The sequence below is a fragment of the Monodon monoceros genome, unplaced genomic scaffold, assembly GCF_005190385.1.
Source record: "Monodon monoceros isolate NGI ecotype Baffin Bay Population unplaced genomic scaffold, NGI_Narwhal_1 Super_Scaffold_3, whole genome shotgun sequence".
Lineage (NCBI taxonomy): Eukaryota > Metazoa > Chordata > Mammalia > Artiodactyla > Monodontidae > Monodon > Monodon monoceros.
The window spans coordinates 56,222,293-56,237,958 of NW_021703780.1; the positions used below are offsets into that span (position 1 = coordinate 56,222,293).

At 38.4% G+C, this 15,666-nt stretch overlaps 1 protein-coding gene across 4 annotated transcripts in view; it reads right to left on the reverse strand.

Annotated features, from left to right (window-relative positions):
* Nucleotides 1–15,666, reverse strand: part of TCAIM (T cell activation inhibitor, mitochondrial) — a 37,262-nt gene that overhangs the window by 7,369 nt on the left and 14,227 nt on the right. For 2 of the 4 annotated variants that reach the window (XM_029243092.1, XM_029243093.1), the window contains exons 6-8: nt 9,972–10,094; nt 7,554–7,651; nt 7,171–7,262 (exon numbers count right to left, since the gene is read on the reverse strand). In XM_029243092.1, the coding sequence (XP_029098925.1) occupies nt 7,171–7,262; nt 7,554–7,651; nt 9,972–10,094 (313 nt within the window). Of the gene's footprint in view, nt 1–536; nt 1,011–1,692; nt 1,825–2,768; nt 3,002–7,170; nt 7,263–7,553; nt 7,652–9,971; nt 10,095–15,666 lie in introns of those variants that run through there. The other 2 variants (XM_029243091.1, XM_029243090.1) reach the window with 2 other exon arrangements.

Below are 15,666 nucleotides of genomic sequence, written 5' to 3' on the forward strand. Positions count from 1 at the left end.
AAAAAAAAAAAAAAGAACAAAATAATGCCATTTGCAGAAACATGGATTGACCTAGAGATGATCATACTAAGGGAAGGAAGGAAGTCAGAGAAAGATAAATATAGTATCACTTACATGTGGCATCTAAAGAAAAAATGATTCAAATGAACTTATTAACAACACAGAAACAGATTCATAGAGTTCGAAAACAAACTTATGGTTAGAAAAGGTAACAACACAAATGCTCACCAACCAATCAAGAAGCAGGCTATTCGTTCAATAGGATCTGGCCAGGAACTGTCACCAATTCCACAAGTGAAACAGATATGTGACTCCTTCACTTATTTGATGCATAAAATGACCCCATCATCTCCTGGGACATGGATCATGTCCACAGCCCTCCTGTGTGGCCACCCTTTCTGTGTTTCACATCCTTGGCTTTTTTTTGTGTGTGTGTGATACGCGGGCCTCTCACTGTTGTGGCCTCTCCCGTTGCGGAGCACAGGCTCCGGACGCGCAGGCTCAGTGGCCATGGCTCACGGGCCCAGCCGCTCCGCGGCATGTGGGATCTTCCCGGACCGGGACACGAACCCGTGTCCCCTGCATCGGCAGGCAGACTCTCAACCACTGCACCACCAGGGAAGCCCACATCCTTGGCTTTTGAAACAAGCAATTTGTGTAGATCGAGGAGAGAATGGGCAGCGAGGCCAGAGAAGTAAGTAACCAGAGGGGGGCCCCAGCAGCACACTCGGACAATCACCCCGGTCCTCCACCCACCAGGCTCATGCCCCCGCCCTCCTTACCCTGCTCCCCAGACACGTCAGCCTCGGCCTCCTCGGCCACAGCCTCTGCTTCCTGTTCTCTTCCCAGAGCATCAGCCTTGGCTCCTCTCACACATGACCCCTCTCCGTCCACCACCCCTGACACTGAGGGCACCTGCGTCTCCTGCGAGCCTCGGGACCAGGCCTTCATCTTTCTACCAGTGGCGCCTTGCACAGCTTCCGATCCACAACGGTCACAGCAAATGACGGCTGCATGAATGAATGAATCCTTGCTAGCCAAACCTCCTTAGGCCACATCTTTAGGAAAACCACCCTGTTTTGAATATAATACTCTCCCTTTCTTCATAGTAGATCCTTGAAACATCATCAACACTATCTTACTGCCTACAAAACTACTGACTACAACAGGATTCCTTCAAAGATACAAATGGCATAGAGACAGCACTGCTTATGAACCAAAAACCTTTTTCACTTTAAGATTTCTTCTCAATTTAATGACAGTGCAGACGAGGCTTGTTTCCTTCAGCAGATTTCAAAATTTTAAACAGTGAAGATTGTAATTAATCAAGTAGTAACTGAGTTTTCCCCCCTTGTTGCCACCCTTTTCCATCTGCACAGTTTCTTTCTGATACTCTTATCTTTCACTCTGCTTCTGAGTTGACTTTTATATTAACAAGCCCTGCTTCTCAAATTGAGGTACATGGTGGGAATGCAACTGAGGTTATTATACTGAGAAAACAGCCACATCCAATCCCTGGCACAACCGGGTGGGAAAAAATAAATGTTACTCCTAAGTGACATACAGTTTAATACAGTCGATATCCTAAGTTCAATACAGTTTTAATTTCCCATACTTATGAGTTCTGACTACCTGAATATTTTCAACGATTAGACGGAATGGTAAGACAGGAAGAGAGCTAAGAGCACTCACTCTTCTTTTCTTTTCATGTTCTCTCTTGCCTGTTGGGCTTTGGTGAGAATAAACCACTGGAGGTTTGCTGGATCGCAGAGGATAGGAATGTTAAAATGCCCAAGTTCGTGCAAACTTGGAGCATATCTGTCACTGTAATAAAGCATACGTAAAAGGAAAAATCAGCAACCTCTCTACCCCCATAGAAACGATTTTCTTAGTCTGATTAATGGAAAAGAACTCATCAAGAAAACCCACCTCAAAGGTACAGTAAGTCCCCTACATATGAACAAGTTCCGTTCCGAGAGTGCGTTCCTAAGTCCAATTTGTTCCTTAAGTCCAACAAGTTAGCCTAGGTACCCAACTAACTCAATTTGGTTATATAGCACTGTACTGTAGTAGGTTTATAATACTTTTCACACAAATAATACATAAAAAACAAACACTTGAAATAAAGATACTGTACTCTCTACAGTACTGTACAGTGAAGTACACAAAAGCACAACCACTTGTAGAGGATGCACGCATGTGACAATGTACAGTAGACACATGAACTAACATGAGATTGGACATGCGAACGTACGCTTGCATCTTTGAAAGTTTGCAACTTGAAGATTCATATGTAGTGGACTTCCTGTATAGCAGAATTGATTTGAAGTTTTGCTGTCCCCAAGGGGACACACTATCAGGATAACCACACCCTTCCTGGCCCTGTGACCTTCCTCATCTGTAAGATGGGGGTAGTAACCCACTCCATGGTGAGGTTGTGAGAGCTGAAGAGATAATGCATTTAAGTACCAAGCACGGTGCCTGATATGCACACTGTTGATTTCACATTAGTATAACCCTATAAAGTTTTCCACAGGACTGATTTGCCCTATAAGTGGCAATATATTTACAGAATGTTCTAGAGACTCAATCTTTCAATCCTCTCATGTTGGCTTTTCTCAAGTTTAAAAGAGTGTTGCCAACAGAGGTGGTGACATTCCTTTCTTTAATTCCTAAGAATCACACATGGAAATACAAAACAATTTCATGCATAGACACACACAGCCCATCTGACTGAATGAATAAAAGTAATTGTTTTAGATACTTGCCTGTTAAGGATCATTTGCAAACCACGCAAACTTCGAGGGTGAAAAGGTATTCGACTTTTCAAGAGTCTATTATAGAACACGTCGAGAAGAGAGTAATATTCTTCAAGTGTCAACACTGGCTGTAATTCTTCGATATAAACAACTTGGATGCCACCTAGAAGATAGCTTATTTGGTCCTCCAGAAGCATCAGGCTCCTCTGCAGGTCAAAATAACTCGGTAATCTTTCAAAAAGCTACAGTATTTTTTTTTTTTGAAAAAAAGGGAAGGAATATTTAGTTTTATGGTACTTTAACAGTCCAAGTTCAGGACTCCAATAAATGGTACTGAGAAATTCTAACAAGAAAATGATAAATTATTTTCCTAGAAGGAAAGTTCAAGTAAGCAATAAGAAAAAAGCTACGGAATGCTGGAAATATTAATATTCAAAATAAACCACTGTAAATCTTAGGAACTTTTAGCTAGGAATTGAAGAGATTGCAGAAGAAAAGAAATATGTTCCAAATAAAAATAAGTGTTAAGTCCTAACATTTAAATATTCAGGTAAGAATCTCAAATTAGGTTAGAAAGATTAAATGGTATAATAAAGAAGGGTTTTAGAAATAAAGTCTACATATTTCAATTCCAAGTCTATTCTTTCAGAATTTCTATTCTATTAGAAAGTCTATTCCTTCAGAATTTCCCTTAATTCAACTAAATTCAATTATGGAGCACCTATCATGTACTTAAGTACTAAACTGGGTCCTTGGAATATAGAGATTATAAGAATTTGTGTCCCTGTTTGCCAGGGCTCATGGTCAGGGTGCAGGGAAACAAAACAAGAATCAGAATTCAGCGTACCAAGTGCCACATCAGGGTGAAGGGACTGGAGGGTCAAGCAAAGGTTTCTAAAGACGTCTCATGTAATCAATATGAAGAGATAAAGAGGATTTAGAGAAGGTTAGACACATCGCTAATTATTAAAGAAATGCAAGTCCAAACTACAATGAGGTACCACCTCACATTGGTCATAATGGCCATCATCAAAAAGTCTACAAATACCAAATGCTGGAGAGGGTGTGGAGAAAAGGGAACCCTCCTGCACTGTTGGTGGGAATGTAAGTTGCTGCAGCCACTATGGAGAACAGTATGGCGGTTCCTTAAAAACTAAAAATAGAGTTGCTATATGATCCAGCAATCCCACTCCTGGGCATATATCCAGACAAAACTATAATTTGAAAAGATATATGCACCCCAGTATTCATAGCGGCACTATTCGCAATAGCCAGGACATGGAAACAACCTAAATGTCTATTGACGGATGGATAAAGAAGATGTGGTCCATATATCCATATATTACTCAGCCATAGAAAAGAATGAAACAGTGCCATCTGCAGCAACATGGATGGACCCAGAGAAGGGAAGCAAGTCAGACAGAGAAAGACAAATACCATATGACATCACGTATATGTGGAATCTAAACTATGACAGAAATGAACTTATCTACGAAGCAGAAACAGACTCGCAGACATAGAGAACAGACTTATGGTTACCAAAGGGGGAAGGAGGTGGGGGAGGAATAAATTAGGAGTTTGGGATTAGCAGATACAAACTACTATATATAAAATAGATATACAAGGTCCTCTTGTATAGCACAGGGAACTATATTCAATATCCTGTAATAAACCATAATGGAAAAGAATATAAAAAAGAATATGTATATGTATGTATAACAGAATTACTTTGCTGTATACCAGAAATTAATACAACATTGTAAATCAACTATATTTCAATGAAAAAAAAAGGAGTAGAGAAGGTTAGCTGCATGTGGGAAAGTTTCAGGGGAAGAAAAAAGCATGTGCAAACCTGGAAGCACGAATAGGGACAAAGCAGGTTCAAAAACAAGGAGTTTGGTGTGGCTGGAGGGTGGCCTAAGTGGAAGGAGGCGAGGCTGAAGAGGCAGGTGGCGCTGGGTCGGGGAAGGACCTGTGTCCTACATTACGGACTCAGATTTTATACAGAAAGTTGCAGTTATATTAGAGGAGTTGAAAGGCATCAAAAACTCTGCTATAATAAAAGCAATAGCAGTATAAAAATTCTACAAAGTATAATATACTTCTAACACTTTCTGAAAAACAATTTTACTACCTACTTTTCAATTTTTCTCTCAACGAGTTATTCATGTGTAAATGGTAGCTACGTTTTAAACACCTTTAATTTTGAGATAACTTTAGATTCACACGTCTTTCACCCAGTTTCTCCAATGGTGACATCTTGCAAAACTATATACAATCACAACCAGGAAACGGACATGGCTACAGTCCACTAACCTTGTTCAGATTTCATCAGTCTTACTTGCACTCGTGTGGATTTAGTCATATGCAGATTTATCACGTAGAGATTCATGTGACACGACCACAGTCAAGACATAGAAGAGTTCCATCACAAGGATCCCCTCTGCTGCACTTCCATAGCCACAGACACCTCTGCTCTCCCACCCCCTGACCCCTGCAACCACTAATCTGTTCTTTCTATAATTTTATTATTTGAAGAATGTTATATAAATGGAATCATACAGCATGTATTCTTGTGAGATTGACTTTTTTCACTTTGTACAATGCCCTTGAGAGCCACCCAAGCTGTTGCCTGTATCAGCAGTTCATTCCTTCTTACCACCGAGTGGAGTTCTGTTGCATCGATGTGCCAAGGTTTGTGTCACCGTTCAAACACTGGAGGGTATTAGGGTTCTTCCTAGTTTTTTGCTCTCACGAACATTTGTGTACAGTTTTGTTTCTCTAGTATAAATGCCCAAGAGGGCAGCTGCCAAACCCCATGATAAACACGTGTTTACTATTATAAGGAACTGCCACACTCTTTGCCAGGGTGTCTGCGCCATTTTACATTCTCAACAGGAATGCATGAGTGATCCAGTTTTTCTGCATCCTAGCCAGCATTTGGTGGTATCGCTATTTTTCAGTTTAGCCATTCTGACAGGTGTGCAGCGACTTCTCATTGCATTTCCCTATGGTTTTTCACGTGCTTATTCGGCATCTGTATGTCCTTTTCTGTGACATATCTATTCATGTTCTTTGCCCATTTTCTAATTGTTTATTTTTTTACTGTTGAGCTTTGAGTGTCCTTTATATATTTAGATACAAAGACTTTGTCAGGTAGGTGGTTTGCAAATATTTTCTACCAGATATTTGATTTGAACAGATATTTCACCAAAGAAGATATATGGATGGCAAAAGAGCACATGAAAAGATGCTCACCACCATTCATCATTAGAGAAATGCAAATTAAATCCACAATGAGATAGAACCACACACCTCTTAGAGTGGCTAAAATTAAAAAGATGACCATAGCAAGTGTTGGCAGTTTCTTTTTTTTTTTTTTTCTTTTTGCGGTACACGGGCTTCTCACTGTTGTGGCCTCTCCCGTTGCGGAGCACAGGCTCCAGATGCACAGGCTCAGCGGCCATGGCTCATGGGCCCAGCCGCTCCGCGGCATGTGGGATCTTCCCGGACTGGGGCACGAACCTGTGCCTCCTGCATCGGCAGGTGGACTCTCAACCACTGCGCCACCAGGGAAGCCCAAGTGTTTGCAGTTTCTTAAAAAGTTAAAATACCCTAACATATCTGGCCATTCCACTTTTAGGTATTTACCCAAGAGAAAAGGAAATATATGTCCATATAAACTTTGTAGATAAATGTTCATAGCAGCTTTATTTCTAGTAGCCAAAAGCTGACATAACCCAACATCCATCCATAAGTGAATGGATAAACAAACTGGTATATCCATATGATGGAATACTACGTGGAAATAAAAAGGAATAAGTACACACAATAGCATGGATGAATCTGAAATTATGCCAAATGAAAGAAATCAGATCCTAACCCCAACATACTCTGATTCCACTTATATAAAACTCTAGAAATATAAACTAATCTATAGTGACAGAAAGCAGACCAGTGGTTGCTGGGGTAGGGGGTGGTAGATGGAAGAGAGGGTTTACAAGGGACATGAGCATTCTTTTGTGGGTGATGGATGTGTTCACTATCCTGATTATGGTAATGGTTTCACGGGTATTTACATATGTCACATCTCATCAAATTATACCCACTAAATATGTACAGTTTATTGTAAGTCAATTGTACCACAGTAAATCTGCTAAAAACAAAACAAACAAAACAACAGAATGAAGGCCTTTAGGCTATGCTTCAGAAAAGACTATAAAATTTCCAAATAAAAACGGACTTAAAAATCAGTCCTCTAACAATTTAAACTACAAAATATTAAGCATCTGATCTGCAAACAGATGATTCAAATTTTTTTCAGTTTACTGACATATTAGCATAGTTTGAAACAAAAGTATGTCGATAACAAATTAGAGATTTTTTTTTTTGCTTTTAAGCTTTTTCTTACTTTTGTCCAGTGATGATGGACATCCATTGTTCCCAGCATCACATGGCCCACTGCACTCATCCCGGACCGGTCTGTAAATATTATTGTACATCCTGATGATAAAGCACAAACCTTTGGTCACTGTCCAGAGAGGCTTCATTCTTTCAGCACTGTGCAATTAATTACGGAAATTTTATGTATCAACTCAGGATTAAATTCGGTAGAAGCTTAAAGCCTAATTTTATGTCACTGTTTAAGTCAAAGGAACAGATTTTAAAATTCAGCTGATATAAAGTCACATCTATCAATACAAAGACTTTTAACACTTAGCTTTCCTCTAGAATTTACAGATGTGTATAGCCGTTAAGGGATATGGATTTCGGAAGTGAATGGAAATTGTTTACCTTTTGCATTTTTAAGGCTTTCCAAGTTCTGCTGGGCTAAGCGGCCTAAACTGTGCAGCTGACTGCAGCGGTGGGCGATGCCCCAGCTCCTCTGCCACCTGGTCCAACAGAGCACACGGCCCATTAACACCCGTGTCCCCCCAGAGGGAGGCACACACTCGCCCTCACTGTTTGACTCCCGTGAAAGCCGAGGAGTTGCTTTCTCAAGGAGACACACAACATGTTTCCAAACTAACTCATTTTTCAAGAAGCAGCCGAATGGGAAATGAATCGTTTACCAGAGGGTAAAAATCTTAGCACTATATTCAGCTATCCAAAGACTTAAAACAAGCAAATACACTGTGTTGTTTCTCTTAAAATAAGAGGATGAAATGGGGAAAACTTTGACAGAGATCTTTTTCTTCTTTATGTTGTTTAATGACAATGTTGTCTTAGATTTAAGTTCCAACTAGGAATTCCAGTTTGGTTTATCAGAATTTTTTGGATCATATTCTAGAGAAAATGATGTTTACGACATCGTGTAATCTGCTCATTTTATAGATGAACATTATTACATCTCAGTGACAAAATGACATGATGTCACAGAGGCACTTCTGTGTATGTGTAAAGAGCACCGGTATTAAGTGGTATCAGAAAACCAACCTTTGAATTCTAATTCTGTGATTTACTAGCTCTGTGACCTTCAACAAACTGCCTCTAGTCTTCCTAAGGTTTCTCTTCATGCTTGCCCAGTGGGGACACTTCTTACAGCACAGGTAGTGTAAATCATAGGGGATGAACATGTGAAGGAGTAAGGCGCTCAACAGGCTTTAAGAAAACTTAGGTTCCTTCTTCATGCTAACACCAATTCTGATGAATGTCATTTCTGATAAAGTGAAATCGGCTTTCAAAATTATTCCTTTAACACACAATGTCATCAGTCACAATGCTTCCTTTCGTTGGAGACTTGGTTAATTTCCCAGTAAGCCGAGACACTTACCATGGTCCTTAAATGTTTTGGTCTCGGGACCCCTTTGCACTCCTAAAAACTGAGAACCTCGAAGAGCTTTTGTTTATATGGGTTATAGCTATTGATATTTACCATAGCTGAGAAATTTCTCCACTATATTGTAAAATAATGTTTATTTCTCTTTATGTTTAAGAAATCCTTTCATCTTCCTGATCCATTCTGCCTTCTCACATCTCTTAAATTTATTTAGAAAAAGTTATTTTCATGCATATTAATTTGTTTTTTTATATACCTTTAAGAAGGATCTTATTATTTTGTGTTTAGTTAGTGAAGTCTATGTTACTAGATTATGGAATTGGAAGGGCCCCCTCTAATCACAGCTTGGATGTGATGAAAAGACAGCAGTTATCAGCACAAACCCAAACATCCCACACAGTCCAGGTGTAAACACTTTCCTCTGAAATTTGAATTATCTTGGACAACTATGATTTGAATACATAAGAATAGAACATATAAGTACTATCTGTATTCTGCAAGCCCAGGAAAAAGGTGCTGTTGTGATATCCAAATGGTCATTTGGTTCAATATAAGTAAAAAGTCCTGATAATGATGGCTGAAAACAACAAAACAGGCTACAGCAAAGAGTAACAGAAGTTTAAGCTCCAGACCAGATGACAATATCTCAGGGTTCTTATAATGCAGAGTCCCATGACTGAATCACACCACCCCCTCCTTAGGTTTGTAACAGCTGTTAAATCTATTTTTATAATAGATAAAGATTCAGCATGTATCTTTATACAACTGTGATTTCTAAGTTTATGAAAACATTTAAAAAGTCATGTTATAGTGACTACAGGTAATAATACTGTATTGCATTTTGAAAGTTGCTTAAAGAGTAGATCTTAAAAGTTCTCATCACAAGAAAAAAATTGTTTTGTAACTATGTATGGTGACAGATGTCAACTAGACTTATTGTGGTGGTCACTTTGCAATGTATACAAATAATGAATTATCATGTAAAACACTTGGAACTAATATAATGTTATATGTCACTTATACCTCAATTAAAAAAAAAAGTCATGCTATATAACACAGAATAAAAGAATACAACATTTATTTTTTATCTCCCTTCCTCTTTTTAAACTTAAGTACCAGTCTTACATGATTGGGAAATAATTATTTTTTATACATTATGGGCATAGGAAAAGTATATTTTTCACAAGCCCATTATGTTAAAAAAAAAACTATTATGCTAAAAATATCAGTATCTAAACTTTACTTCACTATTTTAAGCAAGAAATTCATATTGATTTTCTTACATAAACATTTGATTACTTTCATAAAAAGATAACTGAATATTTAGTGAACACAATAATTAAAGATGCAAATATTTAACTGTTAGAAACCTTTACCAAAAGGTAATACATGTTTATTTTAATCTCTAAATTAGGTTTTCTCTTCTTCATTACCTGATATCCGAGAGCTGCAATTGATGGGACAGTTCATCTTTTAAACGATCTAGTTCTTTTCTAAGTGGCAAACTATTCTTCAGCTTTTTAACAGCACTTTTCCCATTATTATCTAACCAGGATCTAGAAAGAAAACAGAGATATACACTTTGCAATACTAACTATAATGCAAACATTTCTACTATTGAACGACGTGTTCATTGACTTAAAGCAGCCCCAGTGTTAAACCGAGTTTGCCATCAAACGTTTGCCAAATTATAAGTACTGCTGCAGGAGTAGGCAGGGCAGAATGGCAAGGTGACTCGGGGATCAGAGGAACATTCTGGGTCCAAGATGTAGTGGTGGAGTGGGCCCTGGGTACAGCCGTGCAAGAGAAAACTCCAGGGGGTTAGGTAAAAAATGGTCTAAAGCACCCCATCCCCAGGCCACCTGACACCCCCTGTGGGACACCTGTCAGTGACGGATGGTCAGGTGTTAGGATAACTCTGCAGAAGGGCTCATATGTCCATCTCAGAAGTGCTTGCCAAATAAACCTCTTTAAGGTTCCTTACTTATTAAGTCACTTTAAGGGTTTGAGATGTTGTGATCTAAGACATTTAAAAAATAATCAAGTTCAGGGAATTCCCTGGTGGTCCACTGGTTAGGACTCCCGCTTCCACTGCAAGGGACACTGGGTCCTATCCCTGGTCGGGGAACAACCATCCGGCACACTGCACAGCGTGGCCACAAAATAATAGTAATCAAATTGAAACTTTCAGAACCAATCAAATCATTATGCGTGCATCAAATATTTATCCTGAAAGCTGAACAGTGTGTTGTGTTGGGAATCTAAGGAAGATACATCTAATAAGGAACAGAGAGAGAAGCAACTGGAAGAGAATATATGAGCTTCTAGGAGAACAGAGGAAGAATTAACTAATTCTAATTCTGCCTGGAAGGTTCTAACCTGAGAGATGGACCAGATTTTTCCAGGCAGATTAGTGAAAGGGAAGGGCATGCCAACCACGCCAGTGCACAGGGAAGTATAAGATGAACCAACGTGCCCAGATCACACGATGCCTAGAGGGAGGGTGGTGTGAGATGAGACTGGAGAGGCACATATGTGTGTGTGTGTGAGATTATAAAAGGTCTTGCACATTGGGGTAAGGAATTGGGATCTTTTCCTCTAACTAAAGATGTTCCACTTTTTTTTTTTTGGCCATGCGGAGGAGCTTGCAGGGATCTTAGTTCTGGAACAGGGATTGAACCTGTGCCCCCTGCAGTGGAAGCTCGGAGCCCTAACCACTGGACCACCAGGGAATTCCCTATAGTCCACATTTTTTTGACTCACTAAATGTGTGCAGTCATTAATAATTCTTCCTACTCCCCCTTTAAGAATACTGGTAGTGATTTTATTTCTGCTTTCTGTGTGAGAAATAAGAAAATAATATCTTACTTTATATCACGATTATTAGCTATTACAATTTTTCAACCTTTTCGTCATTTATTAAGTCATACGTGTTAATCAATTTACTTTAAATTATGTAATAGAAAGGATGATTTTTTGACAAATGAATTACCAAATGGCATACTATGTTGGGTTTGGGGACCAAATGTCTTAACCTGTGGAATGAAATATAATCTTACGATTATATATTCATGAGCTGATTGTTGGAATTCTTACATTTAGTGTATAAAACTTAACTGATCTAGTTTAACAATTTTTGTGTTTTGTGTCTAAACACGGAGATAAAAATGAAGGTTCTACACATGGCATTTTCTTTCTATCTATCTATCTATGTAGATATTAGATCTATCTATAGATATAAAGACAAAGATACATGTATCCTAGCTCTGGCCACTGAGAAGTTCAGTAGCAATTGAGACATGCACCGCCCAGATCTTGGTTTCTAAAAATCATTCCCTCCTAAAAAGAACCAGAGCTTCTTGGCAAAATGGTTCAATCAAACACTGGGCCAGGGAAAGTCCAGATGAGCCTGGAACACCTTGGTGAACCAGGAAGTAAGAGAGTTCTCAAAGAATGATGGGGACATAGGAGCCGGCATGAAGAGATGATAGATAAGGTTAGAAAATTGCCATTTGGCAACCATCATCGTAATATGTGATTCAGGCAAAAATCATCAATGAGCACTAGAGCTAAGGGGTAAAAATTCAGTGTTAAAAGGATATTTACCCAGCCCTAAGTATCTGCTCAAAAGAAACTAACTGAAGGGAAAAGTAGTTCCTTTACTGGGGAAAAAACGGGGAGACACCACCTGAATCAAATGATCCAAGTTAATATCACTAGTAATGGGATAGTCAACATCATATGCCTCCTACATAACATTGAAAACAACACACTTCACTTTCCGGGTATTCCTGCCAAATATGAATAACCCGACTCTAATTATGAGAAATACCAGATAAACTCAAAACACTCAAATTGAAGGACATTCTGCTAAATAACAGCAAGGCAATGGAAGACAAGAAAACACTGAGGAACCATTCCCGATTAAAGGAGGTTACAGAGACTAAAGGTATGACTTATAATTTGAAAAACAATGACTTAGCCTATAAATAAGGAGAAGACTGAATAAGTGTATGATATGAGTTAAAGCATGATCATAGCATTTCCAAATATCCTACAGAAATAATTCCAATATTGTAATTGTCCAATGTGGCATTTTGTGGACGCTAAGAGGATTCAGAGCTTAGACAATGCAAGTGAAATAAAACTTTGTGTGCAAACTTCAGATAGAAAAAATGGAAGTCTGACATTTACTAATATCTCAGTAGTTAACAGGATAGCATTTCAATGGTCTTTCTATAGTTCAATGACATGTTTTTTTCAGTGGGAGAGACATTACATATGGGATCATTCTGTTTAGATACAAATGGATCCTGTTGTCTCCTTGCAAACACAAATTCTATAAATGCAATATATTTTAGTTATAAAATTATTTGATAATCAGGGAATATATGCAAAATATGGAAATACTAAAAGCTACAACACAAAGTAGCATTTTCTAATTTTTTTTAGGCTGGCATATTCTTTTTATTATAGTATATAATTAGAAAACCTTATATATTAAACATTTCATTATAGTGTTTTTATCACTATAAAGTGATTTTACAGTAAGATAAAGCACAATTTGCTGAGAAATTAAAAATTACACAGCATGTCCTAAAATGTACATTGAAATGTAACTGCCAGATATAAGAAGAAAATAGATTAAATGGAGCTTTTATGACCTGATAATTCTTCTATGTTGTGTTTTTAAAAACTCAACTAATTTATTTTCATAATTTCTGTGATTTATTTCAGCCTGCATGTCTCTGCGGAAACATAAGGAAAATTATTTGAAAGTCTACACTAAATAGAACTGTTACATTTTCTCTTTTTAACATTACATTCTGAAATATTAGAAATAACATGCTTTCAAGATTATTATTATTTTTTTTTTTTTTGCGGTACGCGGGCCTCTCTCTGCTGTGGCCTCTCCCGCTGTGGAGCACAGGCTCCGGACACGCAGGCTCAGCGGCCACGGCCCGCGGGCCCAGCCGCTTCGCGGCACGCGGGACCCTCCCGGACTGGGGCACGAACCCGCGTCCCCTGCATTGGCAGGCAGACTCTCAACCACTGCGCCACCAGGGAAGCCCCAAGATTAAACTTTGATCAGGTGAATGCAATTTGTAAACCAGCTGAAGATCAGCTGGATATAAATTGCAGAATTATTTTTATGCTCCCTCTGAACTCTGTAATTCAGCATGTGCTCCTTATGCGTCCTCTCCTATAACTACATATATAATAAAGATGAGGTAAACAATACAAGAATGAAAATAAAAACAAACCGTATATGGCCAAAATGACCATGGTGGTGAATAAGTTTTGTCTCAGTTACAGCCCCTAAATCTCCTGACTATGGGACAGTCACTCCATTCATATGGTTTGAAACCTCTCAAATGGTTCAACAATTTTATAATTATTTGCAAAATAATAACAAATTAAAAAAATTAGGACCTCTCTGGCAGTCCGGTTGTTAAGACTCCACACTTCCAATGCAGGGGGCTTGGGTTCGATCCCTGGTTGGGGAACTAAGATTCCACGTCCCACGTGGCGTGCCCAAATAAAAAATTAATAACTGAAACAAGAAACTGATACAAACACCACTCTGGCTTTGATGACATAAGCTCCTGGAATCCTTAATGGGAAAAACTAACATAAAACAAAATCTTGAACAAACCCTCATCAGGGTTCCTGCAAACTGGGCAACATCCATATTTGGGAAAAGGTCAAGATTGGAAAGGGGTGCTGGGCCTGTGTGAACACACTGGACCAGGGAGACCAGGTTAGGTTATGGAAATAAGAGATATGAAATCTTCCAAATTCATACAACTGTCATAACCGGGGCATCAGCCCTCTAAGGCATGCTGGTAAAGGCAACAGATTTTTTTTTTGCGGCATTCAGTCGATACTGTAATTTACCCAAAGGGCCCAAAGAGCAGCATGTATTCCTTTTCTTGCCTTTTTTCAGTGTAGAGCTGTCCTCTCCTATCCTACCCAGCCTGGACCCTCTGCTCTAAAATTATACCTAATAAGCTAAACTCAAACTCTATGAGGTGTGATGATCTGGTTCAGGTAAGTCACTAACATATCAATGTTCAAGAAATATAACCCAAGGACCTCCGATACAAGCATCAAAAACTAAACAAAACAGAAATCTCTAACCGGTAGATTTTAGAAGAGAAGCTTTGAGTAGGAAGATTTAAGGTGATACCAGTCAACTCTCAATATTCTCTAGCCCAAGAAAAATATATGGAAGTAAAAGATATGAAACAGCATTACGCCAAGAACCAGCCACAGCCCTATTCCAGCTCTTCTGTAAGAAACTCTAAATACTGTCTGTTTCATTTAGGATAATTCAATATTAATTTTAAATCACAGTTTTAAAGCGAATGCAAGATCTCGCATAAACAAGACTAAAACATGTAATGCTTTATTGTTGTTAATTTCATTTGTCAAAGCTAAGAGAACAAAGGTTCTATCTGGCTTGAATGGGTTTACTTCATTGTTTGACAAGATACATAGCTATTGACAACTGAATTTGGATAATAATGATCAATAAATTAGACAGTTATATTTCTACTGATTTCAATTTCTAAAACAGTGGTCTATTTAATTTATGTTGCTATCTTCCTTAAGAGTAGACAAATCAAAATGACATGTTTTGAGCTTGTGCTGGTAACTGTCAACATGAGAGCTTGAATTTAAAACAAAGTATCCCTCTGGAGGAAATGAAGAATTCATAGTAACACAACTCATGTACACTCAGAAAATTTCCTTAACACAATGTATCTCTTGCTAAAAACAGCAGATACTTTAAGTCAACAGTAATGAAACTAACAGAGGCAGTATTTTTTAAAAAATGGTCCTCTACATTCATTGCTGAGTCACTTCTACTGCTACCATCTGTATTAAGCTACTTTACATTTCCATACTAAACCTTGAGTTCTCCACACCCAGCCTCCAGCACTTCACATTCACACTTTTCCAACAATTCTTTAATTCAGTGAAATAAAAACGCTGGTTGGGTTTCATGAATCTACGAAGCAGATTAGTAGAAAGATGATTAAAACCCGTTCCCTACTCTTAAAAATGCATTATCTAGTAACATGCAATAGAATATAAGGTAAGAGTGTCTACTTTCATTAAAGA